General features: G+C 43.2%; 1 protein-coding gene across 1 annotated transcript in view; it reads left to right on the top strand.

Moving 5' to 3' along the window:
* Nucleotides 1-23,850, top strand: part of MAP4K4 (mitogen-activated protein kinase kinase kinase kinase 4) — a 168,600-nt gene that overhangs the window by 125,909 nt on the left and 18,841 nt on the right. Inside the window, exons 12-25 of the mRNA XM_010575718.1 lie at nucleotides 3,988-4,149; nucleotides 6,286-6,372; nucleotides 7,043-7,267; nucleotides 10,639-10,800; nucleotides 12,820-13,050; nucleotides 13,976-14,082; nucleotides 15,042-15,193; nucleotides 15,899-15,996; nucleotides 16,339-16,347; nucleotides 17,315-17,490; nucleotides 17,902-18,022; nucleotides 19,204-19,395; nucleotides 21,785-21,902; nucleotides 22,171-22,341. Coding sequence (XP_010574020.1) covers nucleotides 3,988-4,149; nucleotides 6,286-6,372; nucleotides 7,043-7,267; nucleotides 10,639-10,800; nucleotides 12,820-13,050; nucleotides 13,976-14,082; nucleotides 15,042-15,193; nucleotides 15,899-15,996; nucleotides 16,339-16,347; nucleotides 17,315-17,490; nucleotides 17,902-18,022; nucleotides 19,204-19,395; nucleotides 21,785-21,902; nucleotides 22,171-22,341 — 2,011 coding nt within the window. The remainder of the gene's footprint in view (nucleotides 1-3,987; nucleotides 4,150-6,285; nucleotides 6,373-7,042; nucleotides 7,268-10,638; nucleotides 10,801-12,819; nucleotides 13,051-13,975; nucleotides 14,083-15,041; nucleotides 15,194-15,898; nucleotides 15,997-16,338; nucleotides 16,348-17,314; nucleotides 17,491-17,901; nucleotides 18,023-19,203; nucleotides 19,396-21,784; nucleotides 21,903-22,170; nucleotides 22,342-23,850) is intronic.

Raw genomic sequence — 23,850 nt, 5'->3', positions numbered from 1 at the left:
TAAGTGGAGATGATTGGATGATTCACTTCAAAAGAGCACTCCTCATCTAAACGAAGATGCTAATGTTGGGGTACCTGCAGGCGATTTTTGCCAGGGCTTCGTTTCTTTTACAGAAGGGGAGATTGTTCATATCTACTTCATTTGAATCGCTTGCACTTTGGATTGGTACTGAGTAAGAAGTTCTACTTCTGGTTTATCTCTACTGTGGGCAAAGCAAAAGTCTCTTTATTAATCTTTCCAATCCTCTTCCTAAACTGATACCAGGCTACCTAATTCTTTGTGAAAGAAATCATTAATATATGTATTTATCAACCTTCATCTGAATATAAGGAATAATATTTTATTAATATACAATTAGAGGATCTATATTTATCTTCAGCATTTCGCTGTATGAATGAGGTCCTGAATGTGTTGGTATACACCAACTGCATGTGTAGTTGCATTGCCCCCTCCTGGTAAATCATGCTCTACTGCATCATTTTCCAGTTTGGAGATGGTGGCTTCCATTATGAGGTGGTCATTAATGTACTCTAAAACCAGACAAGGAACCAGAGTATTGACACTGTATTTTCTGCATGGTTTTTTTTGTTGTTGGCGTAGTAAATGCCAATTTTGTGAAATGCAGTACTTTGAGGCAGTATGGGTTCTGTCAAAATCCTGGTTTGGCATCTCTGAAATTTCTTTGAAGCGTTCCTGCCCTTACCTTCTGGTGAACAGTTATCTCCTTGAAAATAAGCTTACCATCTGACATGTACGAGAAAGTTGGTAATGCCATATCCAGCTAAAGAAGATCTGGATGTGCATCCATAATTTCAGTGAATCCAGATCTCTCTACCTGCTGTCTGTTGGGCAACAGTGTTTTATATCAGGCCTTTTTTGTAGTGCATGATAAAAATTACATTATCTAAAAATCACACTTACTAAAGTCAGAAGCACAAGTTTTATAATCAGAACTGACATTGGTTTAAGCTAATGTTTTCCCTGTCCCTCTCCTCTCCTTTGGGCAAGCCTGAGGAACACGGTGACCAGGGCATTGGTGGAAGAGTTGTTAGAGGCAGTCAGGAAGGCAACCTTGTGCCGACAGAAGGATGGTAGGAAGTCAGCTAAAGGGATGCTTCCGAAGACAGCTTGGGTCAACGACAGCTTGCCACCAACCAGCTTTGCTATCGCTTTGACAAGATGTAGACTAGGACCCAAGAGATGCTTGTCACTGTAGGTTTCCTTTCCCTGGGCTTTTTAAAAGTAAATTCCACTTCGTTAGCAGCCAGTAGTTCGATGCTCAGGTTTCAAAGGCCGCATGCAAAGGAAGCGAAGCCTTTCTCTTACGGCTAGGGCTGGGAATAAGCAGATCGTGCGGGGTGTTTGTGCGGGCTCCTGCAGCGCCAGGTGCCTCCCTTGCCACCCGCCTGGCGAGGGGCTGAGGCGCTGTCTGGTGGGAAGGCAGAAGCGATGCCGAGAAACCCCACCTCTCTGTGTACTTTGGCGCGCAGACAATAGCACATTTGTGCTTTGGAAATTTGACTTAAATGCACGCTGGTGGCAGAGAATCCTTTTTTTTTTTTTGTGTCTGCTTTTGCTGGGTAATAAGTATCTACTGTTGGTGCTGAGCTAGCAGTCTGGCTCGAGGTTTGCTTAAAAAGCTCATCTTTTAACAACTGATTTTGTTTATTTCATGATGCCATGGGAAATCAGCTCTCAGTCAGTTTGTAACTTATTTTTCTCATATTAAGTTCAGTTATTTCTAATTACTGCTGAATACTTACGCATTGATTGAAGAAGCAATGAATTTGTTTCATCCAAAAGACCTAAGCTCTGCACATCTTCCTTGTAGTGAGAATGATGCCGTCCCAAGATCTGCAATATATCTACTTAACAATGTCAACACAATATTGTTAGACAGACAGGTTTCGTATGTTTTAAGAAGTGTTTGAGTTGATAAATGTGGCTATTAACCAGTCAGCAGTGTGCTGTCTCTTGCATCCTCAGGGCAACAAAATTGTTGTACTTCACATCTTAGTTTTCTTAAACAAAGAGCCTGTCAGACTTGATTAGCCAAGAAGCATCTGAATATATTGACTTAAATATCAAAATTGTTTGACACAGATGCCTATATTCAGAAATAAAAGTGCCTACTTAATCCTTTTACAGTGCTTAAAAAATGAAGGAGGGGAAGCAGTGAAACCTATGAAATGCACCGTGTGCCATAGCTGCCTTGCAGCACTTTTGCTATTTTTCTATCTACATTCACTGAAGAGAGCTTGCTTAAGCAAGAGAGAAAAGGCTGGTAGATGGATTTAGTTAGGAGAGGAGATGCAAGAGCAAGGCAGCTGTGTTTTCTGAGAAGATACAGAAAACATGGGGGAGAAAAGAGCTTATGACTTGTGGCGCAGGAAGCTGGTAGTGAACCCAGGATGACGCTATGGGCCAGGAAGGAAGGTGTCATAGTTAGAGTGGGTGTATTTGAACAGAGGTCTTCAAGAAAGTTGCATCTTTCCCAAAACTGCAGCTAGTTAAAAAGAATTGGAAAGTAGCCTGTTTTATTTAAGTACTACTAATTCTTAACCATCTTTTTTTTTTCCCCCAGTGTTTCTTCTCCACTGTCATGTCAGTATTGATTCCAGAAGATGGAAAAGGCTGTTGAGCTTTCAATTACTTCATAGTCACGCAGGGTAATGGGCCAAGCAGAGAAAGCTCATCCTGTGAAGTAACACAGGGAGTGTAGATTGGCCTTTGCTTGTTCAGCTGAGCACAACTATCAAATGCACACCGGTAACTAGATTTGTGAACCCAAATAAAAGCTCAGTCTGAGTGCTCTTGCAAGAGTACTTGGGGTGCCTTAGGACTAGCAAATCTGTGGCAGCTTTGCTTCAACAGAAATTGGTGATAGTATTAATCTTTACCTAAATGTGAAAAGGAGTAAACAATGTAGGTTTTCATTTTGTTCTTGGGATTAAATCTGAGTGTGCTTTCTTTGGTTAAAATTTCTTCTATAATTTTTCAGCATATTATAGAAATCTATAATGGAAGTAAATGTTGTAGAGATATTCCCAGTTGATGGTTGAACAGGAGACAGCTGGGTCTTTTGACGCTTAGGCAGTTGTGGGAGGCTGCCTGGGATTTCGAGGTAGGTGGAGTAACTGGATGCTTCTGTAGAAGTGCGGGAAGAGTTGGTCACGACTGTATGGGCATTTAAAATGTCTCCTCTGAAGTCATACGTGGTGCTCTGTAGACAGAAATGAGTCAGTTCATGCTTTCTAGAGCTGTTTTCCAGGTTCTTTTCAGACTTGAGCAGACTTATCAGCACCAGTTTGTATTTGGGTCATGCATGGAAGCTTATCTGCGTAAGTGTAAAAGCTTAGCTCAGCTGGTTTCCACTTTTATATACAGGTGCTTTTGATGTTCTGGGAGGGGCTAAGGTGCTGTTGGTCAGCCTTCCTTCTCTTAGGCAAAGTTTAGGGCAGTGCGTTAAATTGAGCTTGGTTGTTGGACCAACACCACCAAACTCTTACCAAGACCATGAATTGTGTTAAGAGAGAAGCTGCTTACCGAAAGCTCAGATAGTTGTCATTTGAGTTTTAGCTGATTCAGTGGGGCTGATAATTCCCTTTTGGCAACATTTAGATAATGTGTTGAAGTCAAGGAAATTGTCACTCTGAGTTCAGCTGTTGTTCAGAGATTGAGATTTCAGTGTGAGCCTCTCTTGAAGAGCAGCAGTGAGCTTCCACACCTCGGTTGTCAGGAATATGGTACGTGACTTTGTGTGTGTGCGTGAAGAAACCAGAGAGTAAGCAAGGCTGCTCTTAGGGATAGTTGTGTGCTGGGTATGAGTTAGTTTCCTGGTGGAACACTTGCATAAAATGTTTTGTCACTCAGTTGCAGAGCTTGCCGGTCCTGGTAAATCCCTCTCTTCACAGCAGCAAACAACCCCACCTCTTTCTTTGATAACAACAAAAGTAAAACTTTGTGGTTTCTTTTCCCTTTTTGTAGCAACAAAGAAGAGAACGGGAAGCTCGAAGGCAACAAGAGCGTGAGCAAAGGCGGAGAGAACAGGAAGAAAAAAGACGTCTGGAAGAAATGGAGAGGAGGCGTAAGGAAGAGGAAGAGAGAAGAAGAGCAGAGGAGGAAAAGAGGAGAGTAGAAAGGGAGCAGGTGAGTCCATGATACAGATGTATGCGCAATAGGTTTGTTTCTTCTAAATTCCAATTTAATTTTTTAAAAATTAGTAAGCCTAAAGCAGCTTAGAGGCAACCTAACGCTGACCCTTTCATCTTCGTTGTCTCTGACAGCAAACGCACTAACGTAGATCATAGGGCTTTATGGAAAATTCTGGCAGCCTCAATATTCCCTCAAAAAAAGAAGTCTTGTTGCGGTACTCATTCTAAATTCAGCTCACGCCCCTGGGCTTGACTAAAAACCATCAGAATTGGCAAAATCATCACTGGGGCTGAAAATCGTTTCTAGGCTTGTCTTGCTGGATCAGTGGTTCTTGCAGGACATGCCCTGTTCAGAAGGCCTCCCAGAGAAGGGCAGCTCTGTTGCGTGTCAGCTTCTGGCACCCAGAATTGGTCAGAGGCACGTCATAAACTTTGAATATGCTGAATTTGAGATGGAACCTTTGAGCTGCAGAGGGTTTTCCTTCCTAAAACCTAAATAACGCAATCTCCCTCTCTTGCTCTCTATTTAAAATCAGCTCTAATAATATATGCCAGTTCGGGCAGCAAGTATTTCTTAAGTTGTGTCAGTGTGCCCTTAATGCATTGAAAGCACAGGTGAGAAACCTTTTAAACTCTGAAATTCAGCTGCTATATTTATGCATGAAATCTGCATGTTTTAAAATCCTTTAGAGACTTTGATCAGCGTGATAATCAGGGTAATAATTACTGTGCATGTACTGCAAAATACTGATCCCAAATAAAGGGCCAAAACTACTGTCCTAGAGGCTGATTGTAAACTTCCCATTAACTTCAGGAATGCTGGTTTTGGCCTGATATACCTTAATTTTTTCTTATGTAAAGTCACTGTATTTGAGATCATTGGTAATCGTGTTACTGGGGAATTCTATTGTGTTTGTATATATTTCAAAGATTTTTGAGTCAAAAGGAGAAAAGACTAACCAATGGGAATAAATATATAGAAAATCTCTAATTACAGAATAGCAATTTGCTTTTGGGCAGACACCGGGTATTCCCCCAGCTGCTTTTTAAACCGTTGAAATGCTAATTACGCACAGTGCCAATAATGACAAATGGTTAATTGATGTGGCCAAGCTGAACCACTCTGAATTGTTTTGGTTTGGTTTTTTTTTGTTTTTTTTTTTAGAAGAAAAGACATGCCCCCTCTTAGAATTTTTGTTAACCCAAACTATGGCTCAGCCAATGTGCGTAACAACAGTATAGTGTATCTCATCAGTCTGTCACAAGACTTTCTATAGCTCCCATCGCTGTATCACTGATCCATTAATTTCTTTATACATACACTGTAAATGTGTGCGTGTGTGCGCGTGCTTGTGTGTGTGCGCATGCACATGTTACATACTTCCATTAATTGCATGATAGGACGTTACCAGCTTGGGTTTGGTGCTTCAGAGTCTGAGTTCTTCCAGGGGGTCAGGCGAAGCAGCGGATAAACCTCTCGACCTGCTGAGGCTGCGGGTGAAGAGATGGCTAGATCGCAAGAGCGAGCGAGTTTGGTCTAATCTCTGTTTTTCCTGGTGGATGTTTGTTTGTGTCATAACCATCGCATAATTCAGCAAGGCTGGCGGCGTCTGCTCAGGAGAAGCTTCTGGTGAGGGCGGCAGGGGAGACGGCAGGGCAGGTCCCGACCGCACTTGGCGGAGCCCCTCGGGGGGAGCTTGCTCCAGGTCTGCCTACACTACGCCTGGCTCTAGCTGTTGCTAACAGTTCATCGCACCAGTGCAACAAACTAATGTTTAATACAACTTGCATGTGACTTTGTATTGGCTGTGTTGAGTCGGACTTGCTGTGTTTTAACTTTCCAAAACCTTCAAGTGCATTTTGCTGCTTCTTGAAACCACTTCCAAAATACGTAAACGAGCTCTGGCCCGTGCCGACAACGTTTGCAGGAGTGCAAATTTCAGAACAGAAGGGGCCAAAATCCGATGCTCAGGAGGCAGGGCTTCCTAAATTGTTCTGCAGGCACTAATCCATCCTGAAGTGCGTTTCTCGTTAAAGCTGAACTGGGGAAGTAGCGTGTGGTGTTCCACCCAGGGGGTTCTGATGCATTCCTTTTGAATAAATTTATTGCTGGGTAATTTCTATGTGACAGGAGTATATCAGGCGACAGCTAGAAGAGGAGCAGCGGCACTTGGAAATTCTACAGCAGCAGCTGCTCCAGGAGCAGGCCATGTTACTGGTAAAGCACTGTATCTGTTTTGTTCAGTAGCTATAGGATCCATTTATCTGGCCAGTCCTAGGCTTCCCTCAGTCGGGCACAGCTGCACTGACAGTATGACAACAAAGGAGCTTGATTAAAAGGCCATTTATGCTAGCGTCGTGGGCTGACAGGCACATATGAGAAGTGCTGTATGGTCACACTGCTTTCTGGGCAGTAAGAGGAGGCTTTATGTTAAAGTGGAACAGTTCTGGTGTGGTGGTCGAGTTTCTGAACAGACCTTGGCATTCAGTGAAGAACTAGAGTGCTTATGTTGCAGATCAAAAGCACACATGATATGTAAATCCACCCCAGGATACAATGGCCTAGTGTTGGTCTAAATCACTGTTTTATGAACTTTACACTGGATTTAGTATAGATAACTCTTTTTTTTCCTTTAATAAAAATCAGTTTTGACATAACTCTCCGATCATGTCAAGCTTAGCAGTACACTCTCAACTTTCCCAACATAAGACACGTGCCATATTGGTCTAACTTAGCTCTTGGTTACACTTTAACAATGAAATAAATAAATAATAATGAAAAAAAAAGCAACAACAACCAGAAAGGTGCATTTTTAACGGGATGGATAGGGACACGTCCGCCGTACAGTCCGTGTCATGTCTTGAATTACTCACGTATTCTCTCAAAGGAATACAGATGGCGAGAGATGGAGGAACACCGACAGGCGGAGCGACTCCAGCGCCAGTTGCAGCAGGAGCAAGCCTACCTCCTGTCGCTGCAGCATGATCACAGGCGGCAGCAGCAGCAGCAGCAACAGCAGCAGCAGCAGCAGCAGCAGCAAGAAAGAAATAAACAAAGCTATCATACCCCTGAGCCAAAATCCCACTATGAGCCTGCTGAGAGAGCGCGTGAGGTAAGTCCTGCTTGCGGGCAGGAATCTGCTACCTGCTCCTCTGCCCCTGCCTGTTGGCATCATCATGACTGCAGTTCTGCTATAGTACAGTTGGAGGCCAAAGTGTCACTCATACGGGGCAGGATATTTTAAAATGTTCGCCACTGGGTTCCAAACCTGAGGGCTACTTCTGAGTACTTCTGCTGCAATCATCGGAGGTCAGAGTTTTGAGGTATAAAGGGTGGAAAGAAATTCTGGTAGGCTGCAGACTGAGGGAACCTGGTTTTGGAAGCATTGTCTCAGGAAGATAATCTCATCTGCACTTCATCAGGCATGTTTTCATAGGAAGCATTGGTGCAGTTGGTGATCTGTGTCTCTGGCAAGTACTGGCGATTGGAAATTGGGAAGCACGAACCTATGAGGGATGCTTGCACACAGCACCTCTTTACATGTGGTGCTTTAGCTCTTGCAAATTTCCTTCTCGTGAACACAAACCTGGTTTTAATTAGTTTCAATTTTGAAGTGTTAAGTATTCCCCTCTGAGATCATGTCCTGCTCTTATGGAACTCTGTGGTGCTGCCTTCTTGGACTCTGGGCACTCACAGGTTGATCTGAAATCATCAGAGTGCTGTTTCTTTCAGTGAATGGTCCCCTGTCTTCACTGGTCCATGGGTAACATTGCTAAGCAAGTAACTGCCTCTTTGATGCATACTTGGCTCTCTTTCAGTGGTCTTATTCTTACATTTCCCTTGAGCACCATACTGCCCACAAACCACTGGACTGGGCAGTACTGGTCAAAGCTCTTAATGGCATTCATCACCAGCATGTGAGAACTAGGTAAACACATTTTGGAATGAGAACAAAAAAATCCGTGGAGCTGTTGAACAGCTTTCAGTCCACCTTCGTCCAGTAGCACTTCATTGCCTTTGAAGTATTGCTGTTGGCGCTTGGTGAGCCCAAACTCATTTTCTTGTAGATGCTGTTGTCCAAGTTTTTCATAAACCATGTTTGTGCTATCTCATCCATTCCTCTTGGTGGTTGAAGTATCTGGTACGTCTCTGTCTCTCTCTCGGAAGAAGTTCAGACTTGTCCAGTATGTGGTGGTGCAGACATGGAACCAGCCCTCCTGACCTTGTTGCACGTTCCTCGCCCACCTCAGTGGAAGCATCGTGCCAGTCCAGCACTACTGTCCGGCCTGAAGGCTGGCTTTGGAGGGATGCAGAACTGTATCTGCTCCTCGTCTCCCATTTTCCTTTTGGAGTTGAAAAGAGGAGAAACTCCTGAAGATTCAAAGTGTTATATCCTTTAGCAGAACCACTGACTCAGCTATTTTTCTGTCATAGCCTTTTTCTTTTGTGATTGCTCTAGCTAGAAAGGAGTAAAGCGAAGGCACAGAAAAATTGTGTTAGTAGTCAGATCTTCCCAGAGATTGCTGTGTAATAGTCTTTTTAAAAAGTGTGGTAGAATTATAGCCATAATATCTCGGTGCCTGGCAGTGGGAGCAACACCAGTTAATCTTAACAGCAGGCATTATTAACTCTGATGTCATTCTTGACATAAAGTAGTGAATTGCAGTGAGTGTTCTGTGCTTCATACTTGGGGGGCATACTGCTCTCCAGAGAGTCTCCATCTACAGAGATGCTGACAAGCAAGATGATAAGCCAAAGTGGACTAACTTTCCTGTTCTGGCAAAGTCTAATGCCGATAAGGTGGTTTTTTCCCATTGCAGTAGCAATGAGGATATAAGGAAAAGGACTTCTAAGATTGGCTCTGGGAAACAGCAGGTTTGCTGAGAGCAAGAAATGAGACTTAATACTGTTTTCTGGTCCAGACAGTCAGATGACTGGAACAGGGCCTGGTTTTATCCAGCGATGCACTCGCTGTCTCCTTCCCACTTCTTGCCTGGTTTTAAGGACTTGTGGCTCATGCAGTTCATGTGCCTTGTGAAAGAAACCTCCTATCATCTACAGCTCGAGACAAGAAAGCCTGTTCCTTCAGACAGAAGGACTTGGGGCTTTTCCTTGTTCTATTCATAACAAGGAGTCTGGCCTGTTTTTTAAATTTTAAAGGATGGCTCTGTGAAGTTGAACATGGTGGTGAAAATGATTGTATGGTGAAGATGCTTGCCTCCATTATTGTTGTACTTCCCAAGACATGGTGTATTTTGTGTAGACCTGGCAGAAGCTTGTCTGCTTTTTCCCACAGGCAAACTGTTACTGTCCTCAAATTTTGGAAAGCAGAGGCAGGCTGGGTTTGTAAAGCAGCCCAGCTGAGGAGTCCTGGAAACTTGCCTCTGTCTTTTGACGTAGGTATATGAACAGCCAGTCTCTCCAGACCATCACTGCTAGGGAACAATTAGGAAACCACCCCAATACTGGTTTTGTGCTCCAGGCACAAGGGTTAAAGCAAATCTTGTGAGCAGAATCTCAACAAATGAAATCAGCCCAAGCTGCCAGTTTGATCTTTCTTTGACGCTTTGATAAATTGCTGGGAGTTCAGCATTCCTCAGAGGCAGCTCCCCTGGCAGAAACACACATGCTGCCCTGGTTCCAGCAACAGGCTGTCTTTGGAAATGGGAGGATGTTTCCTTTCTGCCTGGAGCCTCCGTCCATCTTTTGCCCTTCGTACCTCTCGCTTAGTTCACAATGCTGCGGCCTTGGAAGAGGCAGCATTTCTGCATGGGGGCCTCGCTTGATGTTCTGTTGAGGACTGAAGCACTTTCTGACTTAGTCTTCCCCTCGACAAGCTCTCGAAGTTAGTGTATGATCACTTCTACACCTCCCTGAGAACGAGAAACAAGCTGCTGGGGCTGTTCACTGCAGCCTGTGAGGTCATGTTGGGTCTATCTCCTAAGAGAGAGGATGACCAGTCCTACAGTTTCATACCTAAAGCTGAACAGCCTCCAGTATTACTGGGTAGAGAGAAGCATATCCTATCTCTTCTTGTATTGCCAAAGAGACAAATACAGGAAAGCAGATAATCAAATACCACTGGTTGAGTAAGGTGGGTAACTGCAGTAAGGGATAGCAATGGGAAATTTACTTTTATATTGTAAAGTTGTTTCTGTTTTCATATATCCTTTTTATTGTCTGTGAGGAAAATACTGATGGATAATAACTGGTCTAGGCAGAAAGAAGCCCCATAATCACCTTTCACATCTTACTGCCTGCTGTATCCTCTCTTCCTAATGTTTCCACATTGGCGTACTTGCCACTTCGGTGCAGTTCACTCTGTGTTTTACAGTGCTGGTGAAAGCGGTAGGGAAGAAATCCTGCCAAGCCCCAAATGTATTTGGTTTCTTTATGGTAAAAAAAAGGTGGTACTCATCTTCATATTTCTAGTGTAGTTGGTTTTATTGACTCCAGGCTTAACCTCCATTTATTTTGGCTTAGGTGGAGGAGAGATTTAGAAAAACTAATCAGGGCTCCCCTGAAGCACAGTCTAAACAGATGGGCAAAGTGTTGGAGCCACCAGTGCCTTCAAGATCAGAGTCCTTTTCCAACGGAAACTCAGAACCTGCTCAGCCTGCCCTGCAGAGGCCGATGGAGCCCCAGGTAAGTGCCCAGGAAAATCTTGGTGAGCCTGGAGGAAATGCAGAAGTCCCAACGTGTTTCCTTCAAATTTGCAGATCTTGGCACTTAGAAAGCCTTATGTAAAGGGTAGCGCTGTTACACAAAGCAGCTTATTCAGTAGATTTGCTCTTTGTCTGGTTTTGCTTATTTTATTGATAAACTGATGGATTTGTGGTTTTGGTGGTTGGTTTTTTTTTAATATTAGATCTAGATTTGAACTGTTGCGTTTTGTTATTATCTGTGCAACAGAGGAATGGTGGGCTAAACACTGGTGACAGTTGCAGTACACTTCTACAATTCAGAATTTGATCTGTGCAAGATATTTACTACCAAAAAGGATGCTCACGAAAGAAGTGAGCTTGCTTGGTTTTTTAAATTCTTGCAGAAAAAGCTAACTAAACAAGTGGCTTTTAATAGTATGAGCGCTGCTTCGAAGAGATTTACAAAACATGACTAAGAAAAGCAAGTTTGTTGTCAGTAGGCCTGTTGCTAAATAGAGCTCGGTACCACCCCTGGAAAATCAAAAAGAGGCTGAAACCACTGAGCTGCGTGGCTGCCGTCGTTCTGTTGTTTCCCAATGAAGAGCCTCCAGACCTTGGTATCTGTATCTCTTAGGAATTACAGCATAAATTTAAAAAAGTAACCTTTGTCTAAAACTTACACATCGCCTATAAATTCTGAGTGATTTAGATGTGCTAAATTAAACAGTATAGTTCTGCATTCAGTTCCTCTGTTTCCATGCAGAATTTTCTTCTCCCAAATTAAGGCTGTTGATGACAGTGCAAGCTAAAACCATCCCTGATTGTGACTAGGTATTGCAACTCTTTTGGGCAGCAGGAGAGTTTGAACAGACGGGAGAGTGGGAGAAATCGGGACAGAACTTCATCTCTTACTCATTAATTCCTGGCTTTTATTCAAACCTCTCTGACTATTTCAAAATATTGGACTTGCATCTTCATGCTCTCTGTGCCAGTTACTTTTAAAGTCTGGGTCTTCCACTCACATTAATGATAGTCAGGCTCTTCAACAGCTGTGTGTATTAAAATTGAGGAAATAATAATCATATAAAAACAAATACAACCAGCCTACTGAAACTGGGATTGAAAGCAAAGTTTTGCTTAATTATTAGGTGTGAAAATAGTGTGTTCCTCAGTTATGACCTTTCCTCCTCCATAGTTTCAGAAATTAACTCTGAAATGCAGGTTTCTGCACAAGGAGGGAGTAGGCTGAGGGGTCAGTATGGATTTCAGTGGAAATCCCAATGGAGGTCCGACTCTGGAGTCACTGTTGTGCCTTCTCAGTACGTGTAATCGAATATATGTGTGTGTACATGTGTGCTTAGTTTGTGTATAAATATGTGTATATGTACAGTATATGGTACATATATGGTGTAAGTATAATATGCATTGTACATATGTATACTATATACAATATATATTATGGGTTTTTTTATATATATTGCAATGACTGTAAAGGAATAAAGGCTTTTGCATTATGGTCTTTCTCCAAAAGTTTGGAACTGTATCTAGTTCCTAAATTTATTAGGTAACGTAAATGTCTGTCGGTTTGCACATTTTACAGCATTCTTTAATTTTGTACATTTCTTCAATTGAATATCTGCTTCAAATTTCCCAGCCCACCAGTGCTACCATGAGACCTGACCAAAGCCCACTGAAGACCGGGGAATGGATGGCAACTTCTGTCTTTAGTGGCCTTTGGACTCAGGCTCACGGTGCAGATATTAGGTCCCCTTTTTTACTGGGCACCAGCGTATGTGTATGTGGAGAGCGTATCTCACAAAAAATGCATATGTGCTGTATTTTCAGTCTGTTACGTTCTTTGGGCGCTTGCCTTGCTTTTAAGTGCATTGATTCCACCCCACGCTTACCTAATGCCATAACCAATTTGTCTCTGCCCGCCCCACCTGCCTTTATTCTGTGTTAATTGGAAAGCCAGTTATACTGAGCGCATTGAATGTTTTATGTTTTGTTTTCTTGTAAGGTACAGTGGTCCCATCTGGCATCTCTCAAGAACAATGTTTCCCCTGTCTCGCGATCCCATTCCTTCAGTGACCCTTCTCCCAAATTTGCTCATCACCATCTTCGTTCCCAGGACCCATATCCACCTTCACGCAGTGAAGTGCTAAATCAGAGTTCTGACTCTAAGTCGGAGGTACCCGACCCCACCCAAAAGGCTTGGGCTAGATCAGACAGTGACGAGGTGCCTCCAAGGGTAAGAAGTAGAAAGACAGATGTGTGCTATTTTTTTTATTATTAATTATTATTTTTTTAAGGATGTGATACCCTGGGCACGGGGAAGACTGTGCCCTTGTGCCAGCATTGGTAACAGTATTTTGAAAGGCAGATCATAATGTAGGTGTTCAGTCAATGGGTTAATGGTAATCAACCTTAAGTACAATATTGAAGCTTAATATAAAATTGGCAGTTATTTACAGAATGCAGCTATTTCAGAGAGACAATTTATTATGCAAAGTTAAAAAGTCATTACCATATTCAGGAAAGAATTTAAAATATCCCTGAGGTTATTGCTCAGAGTTAATTTTCCTCTTCATCTGTTAGCAACCCAAACTATGAATCATACACATGCTTAAAATTGAGATGGAACTGAACAAAAAGGAAACATTCAATATATTTCCTCCTCCTCTCCCCCTCCCACCCCCTTCCCGTCCACTGGGATTTGCTTCTTCTGAGTATATTCTTGCTCCCCCACCAGTCTTTGCCTTCTGCTGATCCATTCCCGGGCATTTGTTTGGTTCCCCTGAGCTTATTCTCCTAATTCTCATGCTGTTTCAGCAAATTGCTTTGTGCCTCCCCTGCTTCAGTCAAAATGCCATATTCTTTTTAAATGTCTCAGTAGTTGGAGGGTAGCGGGGTGTGTATGTGTTTGTGTGGTAACTATTAAACACTACTTAATGTTAAGGCTAAACTTTGAGTTCTCTTCAAAATCTGAACAGCATCCCAACTAAGGCTCTTGGTTTTGTGGGTGTTTGTTTATTGCTTTTGGTCATTGATGCTAGCTTGGACTTAGAATTAAGTGTTGTTAAAATCTTAAGAATATATTCTGTAGCAGGAGATGTTTAATCTTCCTCTTCTGTCTCTCCTCTTCATGGGTTTAACACAACCTTTTTTCTCCCAAGGTACCTGTGAGAACAACATCCCGATCACCAGTCCTGTCCCGCCGCGATTCTCCACTGCAGGGTAGTGGGCAGCAAAATAACCAAGCAGGTCAACGAAACTCCACGAGGTTTGTAAGCGTACATGTCCTCGCTTTTCTCGAATTGGAAGGAAAAGGCTCATGGGAAGCCAGGCATTTCCAGAGAGCTTTTGGCATTGTCTGTTGGATGTGAAAGGAAGATGAATTTGGATGCCTTTTCAGTAAAGATAAATACTAATTTCCCCTGCTGCAGCACACATGCCAACAAACACTGGCAAAATTTCTTCTTCCCTCTCCTGCTTTGAGTTGCCTGCCCTGTAACTTTAGCAATAATTTCAAAATATCCTTAAGATTTCTGAAAAACACGTGGCCATTCATGAACATCTTGCCTTTCGGTGCAACAGGTCATCATGGGCGTACTGCGGGGCTTACTGGTAGCAGAATTGTTCGTAACATCTAAAAGCGAAGAGATCTCAGAAACTTTCTGGCCTCTCAGCCAGACCCAGCCTTTAAGAGGGGGAGAAACATCCGTGAGGTGTGACACAGAGCATCTGAGGTCAGGAGGGAGGAGGAAGGGGCTGCCTCCAGAGCTCAGCAGAGCAACATGGACAGGCCACCCTGGAATTGGCTCACTGGACAGGGGTGAGGGTATACTGAGAAGGACAGGCAGTGATGTCTTTTTGGCTTGTGCTTGGGTGGCCAGGGCAATTCTGAGCCAATTTTAAACCTGCTGCATGCAGGCTGAGAGAACTGTCCACTTTAGGTTAGATAAGTAAGAATGGCAGGTAGACAGTTCCAAATAAAAAGAATACCCTACACCCACCTAAACCTTTTTTTTTTTTTTTTAACCATCATGAATAGGGTAATAGATATTTCAAGGGGAGCCGCTGCCCGGGTTGTGAAGCATCACTGATGCCCTCAGCTCAGTGTTAAGTGCTCTTTCAGATGAGTTATTAGCAAAACACTGAAGAGGAGTGATGTTTGAGTTTAGAAATGGGAATCTGAAACTGAAGTGTGTGACAAAGACTTTCTTCCCTCCCCTGATACAGCAATATAGAGCCTCGTCTGCTGTGGGAAAGGGTGGAGAAGCTTGTACCAAGGCCGGGCAGTGGCAGTTCTTCAGGTTCAAGCAACTCTGGCTCACAGCCTGGCTCCCACCCCGGCTCTCAGAGTGGGTCTGGAGAGCGGTTCCGGGTGAGATGTAAGTCCTTCCCCCACCCTTCATAATGTTGCATTTCCAAATTAATAAAGTTGTGAACAATCAGTAATGAAGGATGATAACCCTCACTGGGAGAGATCTTTGAGCATGCAGTATCAAAGATGGGTTAGCTTCCAGTACCCCCCCCCCATTGGCTGTGTGTCCTTGCCTGGGAAAGATGGTAGACGCAGAAGTCATCGTGAAAGTGTTTCATTATTCTTTGAATCACATCCAGTCACTGCGGCATTTTCCTATGTGCAAACAGCCCAGTCTCCATGCTCTCATAGCTCCTGTCTTCATGTGTGCCAGGGCACATTTTGATGCTTGTTGCCTACCACCTTGGCAGTTATTGACGGGGTGCAGACTGCTACAGCTACGTCTCAGCTGGGGTACGCTGGATGCTGATGCAGTTTTTCCAGCTTGTGGCCACACTCGAGTTACCCTCTTTGATTTACAAGTGTGTGACAGTTTACTTTGGCTTCGGTCATAGGTCAGCTGCACCTATACAGATCACAGCTTCCGATGGGTTTTTGTATAGTCCTTCGGGGATGCTGTAACAGTGAACCAGTGAAACTTAGGTCTTGCTGTCAGGCACTACCTGATAGCCTTCTCACCTCTCTTCCCCAGTCCAAAATTAAGTAAGAAAACATGTTTTAGCTTCCTGCTAAATCTTTGTTCTGTGTTCTTTTGGGGTCTTGACATATGCAGCATCATCCAAATCAGAGGGTTCGCCATCGCAGCGTCATGAAAGTGCACCTAAAAAGCCTGAAGAGAAAAAGGAAGTCTTCAGACCTATCAAGCCTGCTGTAAGTTGCATCCACTTTCCCCTGTCCCACCTCTCTTTCAGGTAGGCTTACAAGAAGTGCAGTGTGAGCTTCCATTCATGGTGCCATTGGGGGTGAACTTCAGGGAGCTGGAGTTTGTATCTGTGGGCCTAGCAGGTTGTCTTGGGCTCTGCAACTGCCTGCACACATCACAGTACTTTAAAAATTAGAATTTGCTCTGCTTCTGGGATTGATTTCTGCTCTCTGGTCTTCTTCCTTCCTAACCTTGCCTTTCTCTCTTTCAATCCTGTGCTTCCTTCCTGGGGCTGGACCAATGATCGTGCATTTGACCTGAATGTGCCAATGCTGGGCTGAATGGTGCAGGGAGAAGTGGTAAGACCTTAAATTGTTGCTATTTTCTGGGGAGGATTTCTGACATTTTCTTTATCTGGCTGCTGTTACGATTGATTATGGCTCCATGTCCAGTTGTATCTGAGGATCACAGTGGGTTTTCACAGTATTTCCAACTTTCCTTAAAACTTTTTTCTCTTGCTATTATGATACTGCACTAGCACCCAAATCTATCAGTTAAAGCTGCTTTCTTAAAGAAACATAGAGGTTGGTCCTTCACTTCTCATAGTATAATGTGTGAAGTATTTGCCATAAACTGTATTGAGCTAAATAAAGCATAGCTACACAATTGAGAGCAGATTGCACTGACTGCAAACCTGGTTTGCCCGCACTCCAGGCTGCAGACAGAAAAGCAGCTTACGTCCCATACTATTTGACAGTTGTGTGCGACTGAGATGGTGCTAATGAATCTGACTTCTCAGGTGAACTCCTTAGCGTGGATCCATGCAACTGGAAATGGATCAAAAGGTTTCAAGGAGATCAGCTCTCTGTGACTGTGCCTTGGTTGGCTCTCAATAAGTCTTAGGATCTTTCTGCTACCTTGCTGCCTAGATTTCTTGTGCTGGATGCTATTAACCTGCAAAGTTTAGGAAAATGAACTGTGACAGTCAACCACTGTGTGAGAGTGGGTCTGGGTGCTTGTATATGTCCTTCAGATGGTATAATGGGATAAACTGAAGTCATAATGAGATAGTTTGGATTCAGAGTATGCACATTTTTCTATAAGATGGCAAGGCCTCCTTAGGTTGACTCTTTTGGTGCTTTAATTTATCAGAAAATGCGTTTTGGTAACTATCAGGAATGAATAAATCAAAGGAAACAATACTGCTGGGGTATGGAAGCACAGCAGTGGACAAGTGAGCAAAGTCAGGCACTAATCCTGTGGGTTTGTCTTGCAAACTCTTCTCTCTTCCTTGCAACATTTTTTTTTTCCTCCCTCTCCCATCAGGATTTAACTGCATTGGCAAAGGAATTGCGAGCAGTAGAGGATGTGCGACCTCCACATAAAGTAACGGATTATTCATCCTCAAGTGAGGAGTCAGGGACGACAGATGAGGAAGATGATGATATGGAACAAGAAGGAGCAGATGAATCTACATCTGGACCAGATGATGTCCGAGCAGTGTTAGTTCTTGTAACAGTGTTTTGCTTCTGTTTTCCTTCTTAGGGGGTTGAAGGAAAAGGGCGTTGGGTATTTTGGCTTGTATGTTAGTTCTTTCAGCTGACAACAATCTTATGAGCAAGACATAGCCTTGTATGTTCGCGTTTTCAAACACTGAGGGTAACCTTTTCAAAAAGTAGGCTTTTATAAATTGCGTCCTTTTCCTCTTCTTCCTTATAAAACAAGAAGCGTTGTTTAACAAAGTCCTGACTTTTTTTTTTTTTTTAATAGAGAAGCTTTTCTAGGCTGGTTATGTAAATATTCCACTCTGGTCCCAATATAAATGAATTTTGAGTGTGCCTTGGTGTGGGGCAGCAAAAGCTGGGGCACGAGTGCTATTATCTCACTCCAGTTATTTCTTGTCCGGCAAATAGGTCAACGTTGAACTTGAGCAATGGTGAAACAGAGTCAGTGAAAACGATGATCGTCCATGACGATGTGGAGAGTGAACCTGCCTTGACTCCTTCTAAGGAGGGCACCTTAATTGTCCGACAGGTATTGCTTTTCCTTCCCTGTGCAGTGCTGCACCTTTTCTGTGCTCATTAACCCACTCGCTCATTCACCCATGCTGTTTCTACATTATATTTGTTGTTCGTATTATCAAGACACAGCTGTAGTGAATTTCAGATGAGCAAGATGTTTGATGCATGCAAAGAGGAGAGTAGCCCTTCACCCCTTGCTTCTGTTTTGCATGCTTTCCAGTGACACCCATGGCAGCACCATGCAGAGTACCTCAAAGTCTGTGGGAGAGAAGGGTAGAAAAGCTGCAGGTGTGTGGAGCAAGTACCTGGAGCAAGAACTTAGTTTAGTTTTACCATAGAACCAAACGTGGCTCTCAGGAGTGGGGCTGGGAGGGAGGCTGGGGGGGAGCGTTCAGGGTTTTTAAATTGTTTTGAACCTGTAGTTGAGGGCATACAGACCAACCAGATGACATACACACACACGTACATACAAATTCATGCAACAGTTAGCGTGGGGGAACAGAGAAGCAAAACAGGTGGCGAGGCAGAGAATGTGGACAGAGCTAGAGCGCTGTGTTGTTGCCTTTGATTCTGAAAATACTGCATTCTTGTGCCTCTGAAAGATAATGATTCCCTGCTTTAAAAGAGCTCGTGTGTTAATGAGCGTGCTAGCTTATAGGAGTTTCCTCAGTAATCACATTTCTGAATTTCACAACTGAATGCCAATTTCTTAATTGAGCCCTCTGGTTTGAAAATTAAGATTTCATGCTTATTGTTTTAAATAGTTAGCTGAAGGCATTCACCAGACAGTCCAAGCTCATATCTGTATAGGATTTAAGTTAGTTTTAAACAAAACAATAGGGGAAGAAATCCTCCCCCCACCCCCTAAAATGTGCTTGTCCGCATTGTGGTGAAAGACTTACCAGTGCAGTTACTCTTCTGTTAATTAGCGTAACTGGCTGTGCAAGTCAACCACATGAACTAAGCTTTTGCCTGCCGGAAGAGGTGGGAATTTGTTGAATTCTAGTAGCTCTGCCCACTTCCCCTTTCCATCCAGGCATCAAGGCATGTATTATCAGCTTATTTTTAAAAATAAATTTAAAAATCAATGTAAAAAGGTAGGAAGCGAGCGAGGGAGAGAAGGAGAGAGGTTGTTAGGGATATAGACCTTTAAGCAGCACTTGAGCAAGACAAGTGTGCCTGTTTTTTCTACAGAGTACAGTTGACAAAAAGCGTGCCAGCCATCATGAGAGCAATGGCTTTGCCGGTCGCATTCACCTCTTGCCAGATCTCTTACAGCAAAGCCATTCCTCCTCCACCTCCTCCACCTCCTCCTCCCCATCCTCCAGCCAGCCGACACCCACCATGTCCCCACAGACACCCCAGGACAAGCTAACTACTAATGAGGTATGTCTTACACCACAGCTGGCTGCTTTCGTAGGGTTATAGCAGCATTGCCTAGTAGCTAGTTTGCAAAGGAACTCCAGCCAATCTCCCCTGCTTTTTTTTTCTGTCACCTTTGTTCCCACCTCCCAAATAACACATTTCAGTTCTGTGTAAGAAGCCCTTAACTCTAGAGCAGTCCCACGCCAAACTTGCCAGTTTACTATTTTTGCTTCTTCTTAGTGAGTCATTAATTGCATGGCGTTCGTTTTAAACTAAACTTGACTACTGCATTTTCAAGCCAATACTCTTTTTTTAATTCTGTTTTATTCCGGGAGCAGGCTAATTGCAAGCAGTGTGCCTCTTAAAAATTAGCGGTTACTTTTGGCTTTGTCAGTAAAGGCTGGGCTAGTAACTCCGCACGTATGAGGAGCTGCTTGTGGAAACTACCCTTTGGGAGAGGAAGCGGCCGTGGAGGGGTTTTGCTCTTTGACGCTTGCCACATGGGCTGGGTGAACAAATCAGGTGTTGCCCGGGAGGGTTGTAAAAGCCTGGGGTATTGTTGTTTTCAAATAACGAATGGGGGGAAATCTTTGGGGTTTTTCCAAGTGTGCGTGTACTCTCAAAAGCAGCTGTGTAAAGATGACTGTCCTCCACCCGCACTGGTTGCGTCCAGGTGGAGAAGCAAGGCTTCGCTGGGGGGGAAGCTCCCTCTTGTGCTGTCCTGGGCTGATCCCGGGACGGTGCCTTCCCTTACTCACCCCATGCTGGTGGGCAAGACCAGTGCTCCACGTGTGTGTAACCCCTGGCAGCAGAGGAGTGTGAACGGAGGGCGTTACTTGCCCCTTACCAACCCTAGCAGTGAGCGAGGAGCCTGGCGTGGTGGCTCTGCTCCCGGCTGGGTGGCCAGCCTGGCTTTCGGGGAGAGCCTCTTTCTGTACGCAAGCAGGAGTGGTACAGGGGGAGCAAAACTCGGTGAAAAGAAGCTGTTGCTTCTCAGGGCCGTCCTGCCAGGTAGGCTGTGACGAGAAGGAGAGGTTGCCGTGAGCTGGGTAGGCTGATGGCAATGCACGTGTTTACCGCAGGATCAAAAATGCTTCTGAACCACGTAGCAGGAGGGCGGGTGGGAGGGTTTTCTCCTGGAAATTCGGTTAGCATACTTAATTTTCAGCTATGCTTCATTGGTCTTTGATCTTTCTAAAAGCACACTCTTGTAGGTTATAGAGATCAGTTGATTGATGCAGAGATACGCTTGCTCATTACTTTGGTCTAAGCAATAAATAAGCAGGGTTCGGTTAACTCCGCTTGGGAAGTGAAGGCTGTGGCAGTGGCTGGTGGCGAAGGAGTCTTTCAGTATGGAGCTGTGCAGGGGAGTGATACGCTCCTAAGACCCATTGCTATTTTTTCTGCAGAGAGTAGAGACTTAGAAAGATCAGAGGTTGATTAGTTGATGATAAAGAAGTGTCTCTAACTACATTTGCATAAAGCTGAAGAAAAACCCAGTACTGCTTGGTATAATTTACCCACATGCATGCCCTTTATCTGTATATATGTACTTTTTTTTTTTTTTACTTGTCCCGTTCTGCTTCCGTATGCAATGTTGTGACTATAATACTAAACTGGCAAGGGTTTTTAAGTTGTTCCATTTCCACTTTTAACAGTTCATTGTTTCACTTGTCTTCTTCCTTTCTTTATGTTTTTTCATGTTTAGACCACATAACTCAGCAAGCACCAGTGATTTTATCCACTACATATTCATAGCTTCATATCACCGTTTGCTACACCTTCCACACTAATGAGCCCCTTTGTTCGATACAGGTTTAATATGTTGCTTTGTCAAATAAAGGTGGAAGAACCTGCTGCAGCTTTCTGGCAAGAGGCTCAGTTTAAACAAAATAGGGAGAATGAACAGTAGTGGACATTGAAACATAATCCATTGTAGAAGTGAATGCTTGATCCCAGATGGTTCTGATTTTGTTGCACAAGCCAAGAGATCAAACTTCATAATTTATTAAACTAGCTCACTTTAGGACATGCTTTATAAATTCAAAAGTTGTAGGTAGTGGACAGTTTGCAGATAAGATAGTAGACATACATTTAAGCAGATTTTAAAAAAAAAGAAACATTCCCTCGCTTTGTGCCTGACTGTAGTGGCCACTCCTGAAAATCTTCGCTAGCAGCTGAGCTGACAGGGACGACAATTTAGCTAATTACATTTTGCTGTAACATGTGCAGTGTGCATATATATCTAGTTCAGGTGTGGTGCCTGCAGTGCATTGTGTATCTGTAAAGGAAGTATGAACGCTTGGGGAGGCTCTGTAGCATAATTCTGTAGTGACTTAAAAATGTTGGTTGTTGTTATCCGTGCTTTTTATTGTCATTAATATTAATAAAGTTGAAATTTACATTGCAGACTCAGTCCGCTAGTAACACACTCCAGAAACACAAATCTTCCTCCTCCTTTACACCTTTTATAGACCCCAGATTACTACAGATTTCTCCATCTAGTGGGACAACTGTGACTTCTGTGGGTAAGTAAAGTAGCTGAAGACAACAACTGAAAAAGGGTTCAGTGACTTCAGTGGCTCTTTAAAATACTTGCGAATGTTACCATCATGCTTTTTATTTGATTTGCAAGGGATTGCATAGTTTATTTCTTTTTCCATTTACATTTCTTACAAAAAGAAAGACTTGCTCAGTATTCTCAGTTACTGATTTGGGTTATATGGTGTAAAGAATATATGGCCAGAATTTAGCACTTGAGGGATATTACATGCACTTTACTTTTCTCTTTTTCAGTAGGATTTTCTAGTGAAGCAATGAGATCAGAGGCAATAAGGCAAGACCCTACGCGGAAAGGATCAGTTGTCAATGTGAATCCCACGAACACGCGGCCACAGAGTGATACGCCAGAGATTCGCAAATACAAGAAGAGATTCAATTCTGAGATACTGTGTGCTGCCTTATGGGGTAATGCAAACCTGTTCCTCCCTTGCCTCCTGCACTTCTGAAGTGCAGATGTGCCACTATGAGCTTACAGTCTTTGAGAACGTATCTCTGAAACCATAGCTGTTTTCTCTGCGTTTATTCAATGCCTGTTTACATCTTTTTCTTGCAAGAGCTGATTATATTATTATGTTTTTTACAGGGTATTTCTTTTGAAAAATAATCATCTTCTAGAGCCTTTTGCTAGTGTGTTGTTGCGGACCTTGATTTAAGATGTGTTTTGTAAGATGACTTTCCACCTCAGTCATCAGTCTATGTAGGAAGGAAGAGGGAAAAGAGAAGGGTAGGAGGGATGTTTTACAGTGTGTGACTGTGGCTTGGTTTCGTTAAGAGTGGTTAGTGCAGAGAGAAGCTGGGTATGGGATGTCAGCTGACCAAGTGTGTCTGGCCTTCTTGTCACAAGGGATAATTTATGTCGGTGTCAGACAGTTAGTCAGGATCCTACACTGGTGGAAGGCTTAGAGCAGTGCTTGTTGCCTGCTACAATGTGGAATCACTGCTGTAACACCCAGTGAAAGCTTTTCTGTGCTGTGTCATTTCTTTCTCGGCCAGAACCTATGGGGCCACCTGAATTTTTTCATTATCCAGATGTTAATAGATGATGCTTGTGTATATTACGTACATATTTATCTAGTATCCCTAAACTTAACAGGCTGTAAGTGCACATGCATGTCATTTTAAAAACTATGAAGAAGAGAGTTGGCCGTTCCCCTGAGTCACATGATGACTGTATAGGTAACACAGTGTACTTCTCTTGTTTACATTTTCACAGCTCTTTCCAAGGCTTTAGTTCTCTTTTGGGGTTATTTCCAGCATTTGTCGTTTCTCAGAACAGCACTGTGGTCCTATCCTTCTAGCCATGCCAATTAAATAGCTCTCCTGACACCTTATCTTCCTATCTGCTGTTTTCTTTATTTCCAGAATTTACTGGGGGGAATTTTTACCCCAGTGCTATTTCTGCATGTATTCCTATGAATAATCATCTGATAAAATGAAGATTTGTGCAAATGTAAACTTTCGGGCTGTGATAGGGCGAAGGCAGAGAGAAATCGTATGGGATCAGTAAAGATGACTCATGATTTCTCTGATCTGCCTTGTTTTGCCAGTAGCAATTTGTGTTAATGGTTTTATATTTCTTTGATCTATTTATCTGACTGTCATGGTGATTTAAAGTACAGGTGTAAAATCCTAGAGGTGTTTTACAGCTGTAACAAAGCGTTTCATTGTTGAACATTTAAGGCCAAGCTGATGGTGATGCAAGCTGGTACACATGCTTATTTCTTGATAAGATTTAGCTTCCTTTACCTTTAAGCAAATTAAGCCATTTCGTGGTGGTGTTTCTTATTCAAAAAGAGGGGGACTTGCTTTGCTTTGTTTTGCTTTGCCTTTATCAGTGCTAATGGCATAGTATCTGGCAGGTTGCTGATTGCATTAGGTCTGTGATGCTGTTTCTTCTAGTTCTGAGTGGTGAAA

The sequence above is a fragment of the Haliaeetus leucocephalus genome, unplaced genomic scaffold (genome assembly GCF_000737465.1).
Source record: "Haliaeetus leucocephalus isolate CR32 unplaced genomic scaffold, Haliaeetus_leucocephalus-4.0 Scaffold495, whole genome shotgun sequence".
NCBI lineage: Eukaryota > Metazoa > Chordata > Aves > Accipitriformes > Accipitridae > Haliaeetus > Haliaeetus leucocephalus.
Note: the sequence above shows the minus strand (reverse complement) of the source record. Positions and strands in the feature narration are given on the sequence as shown.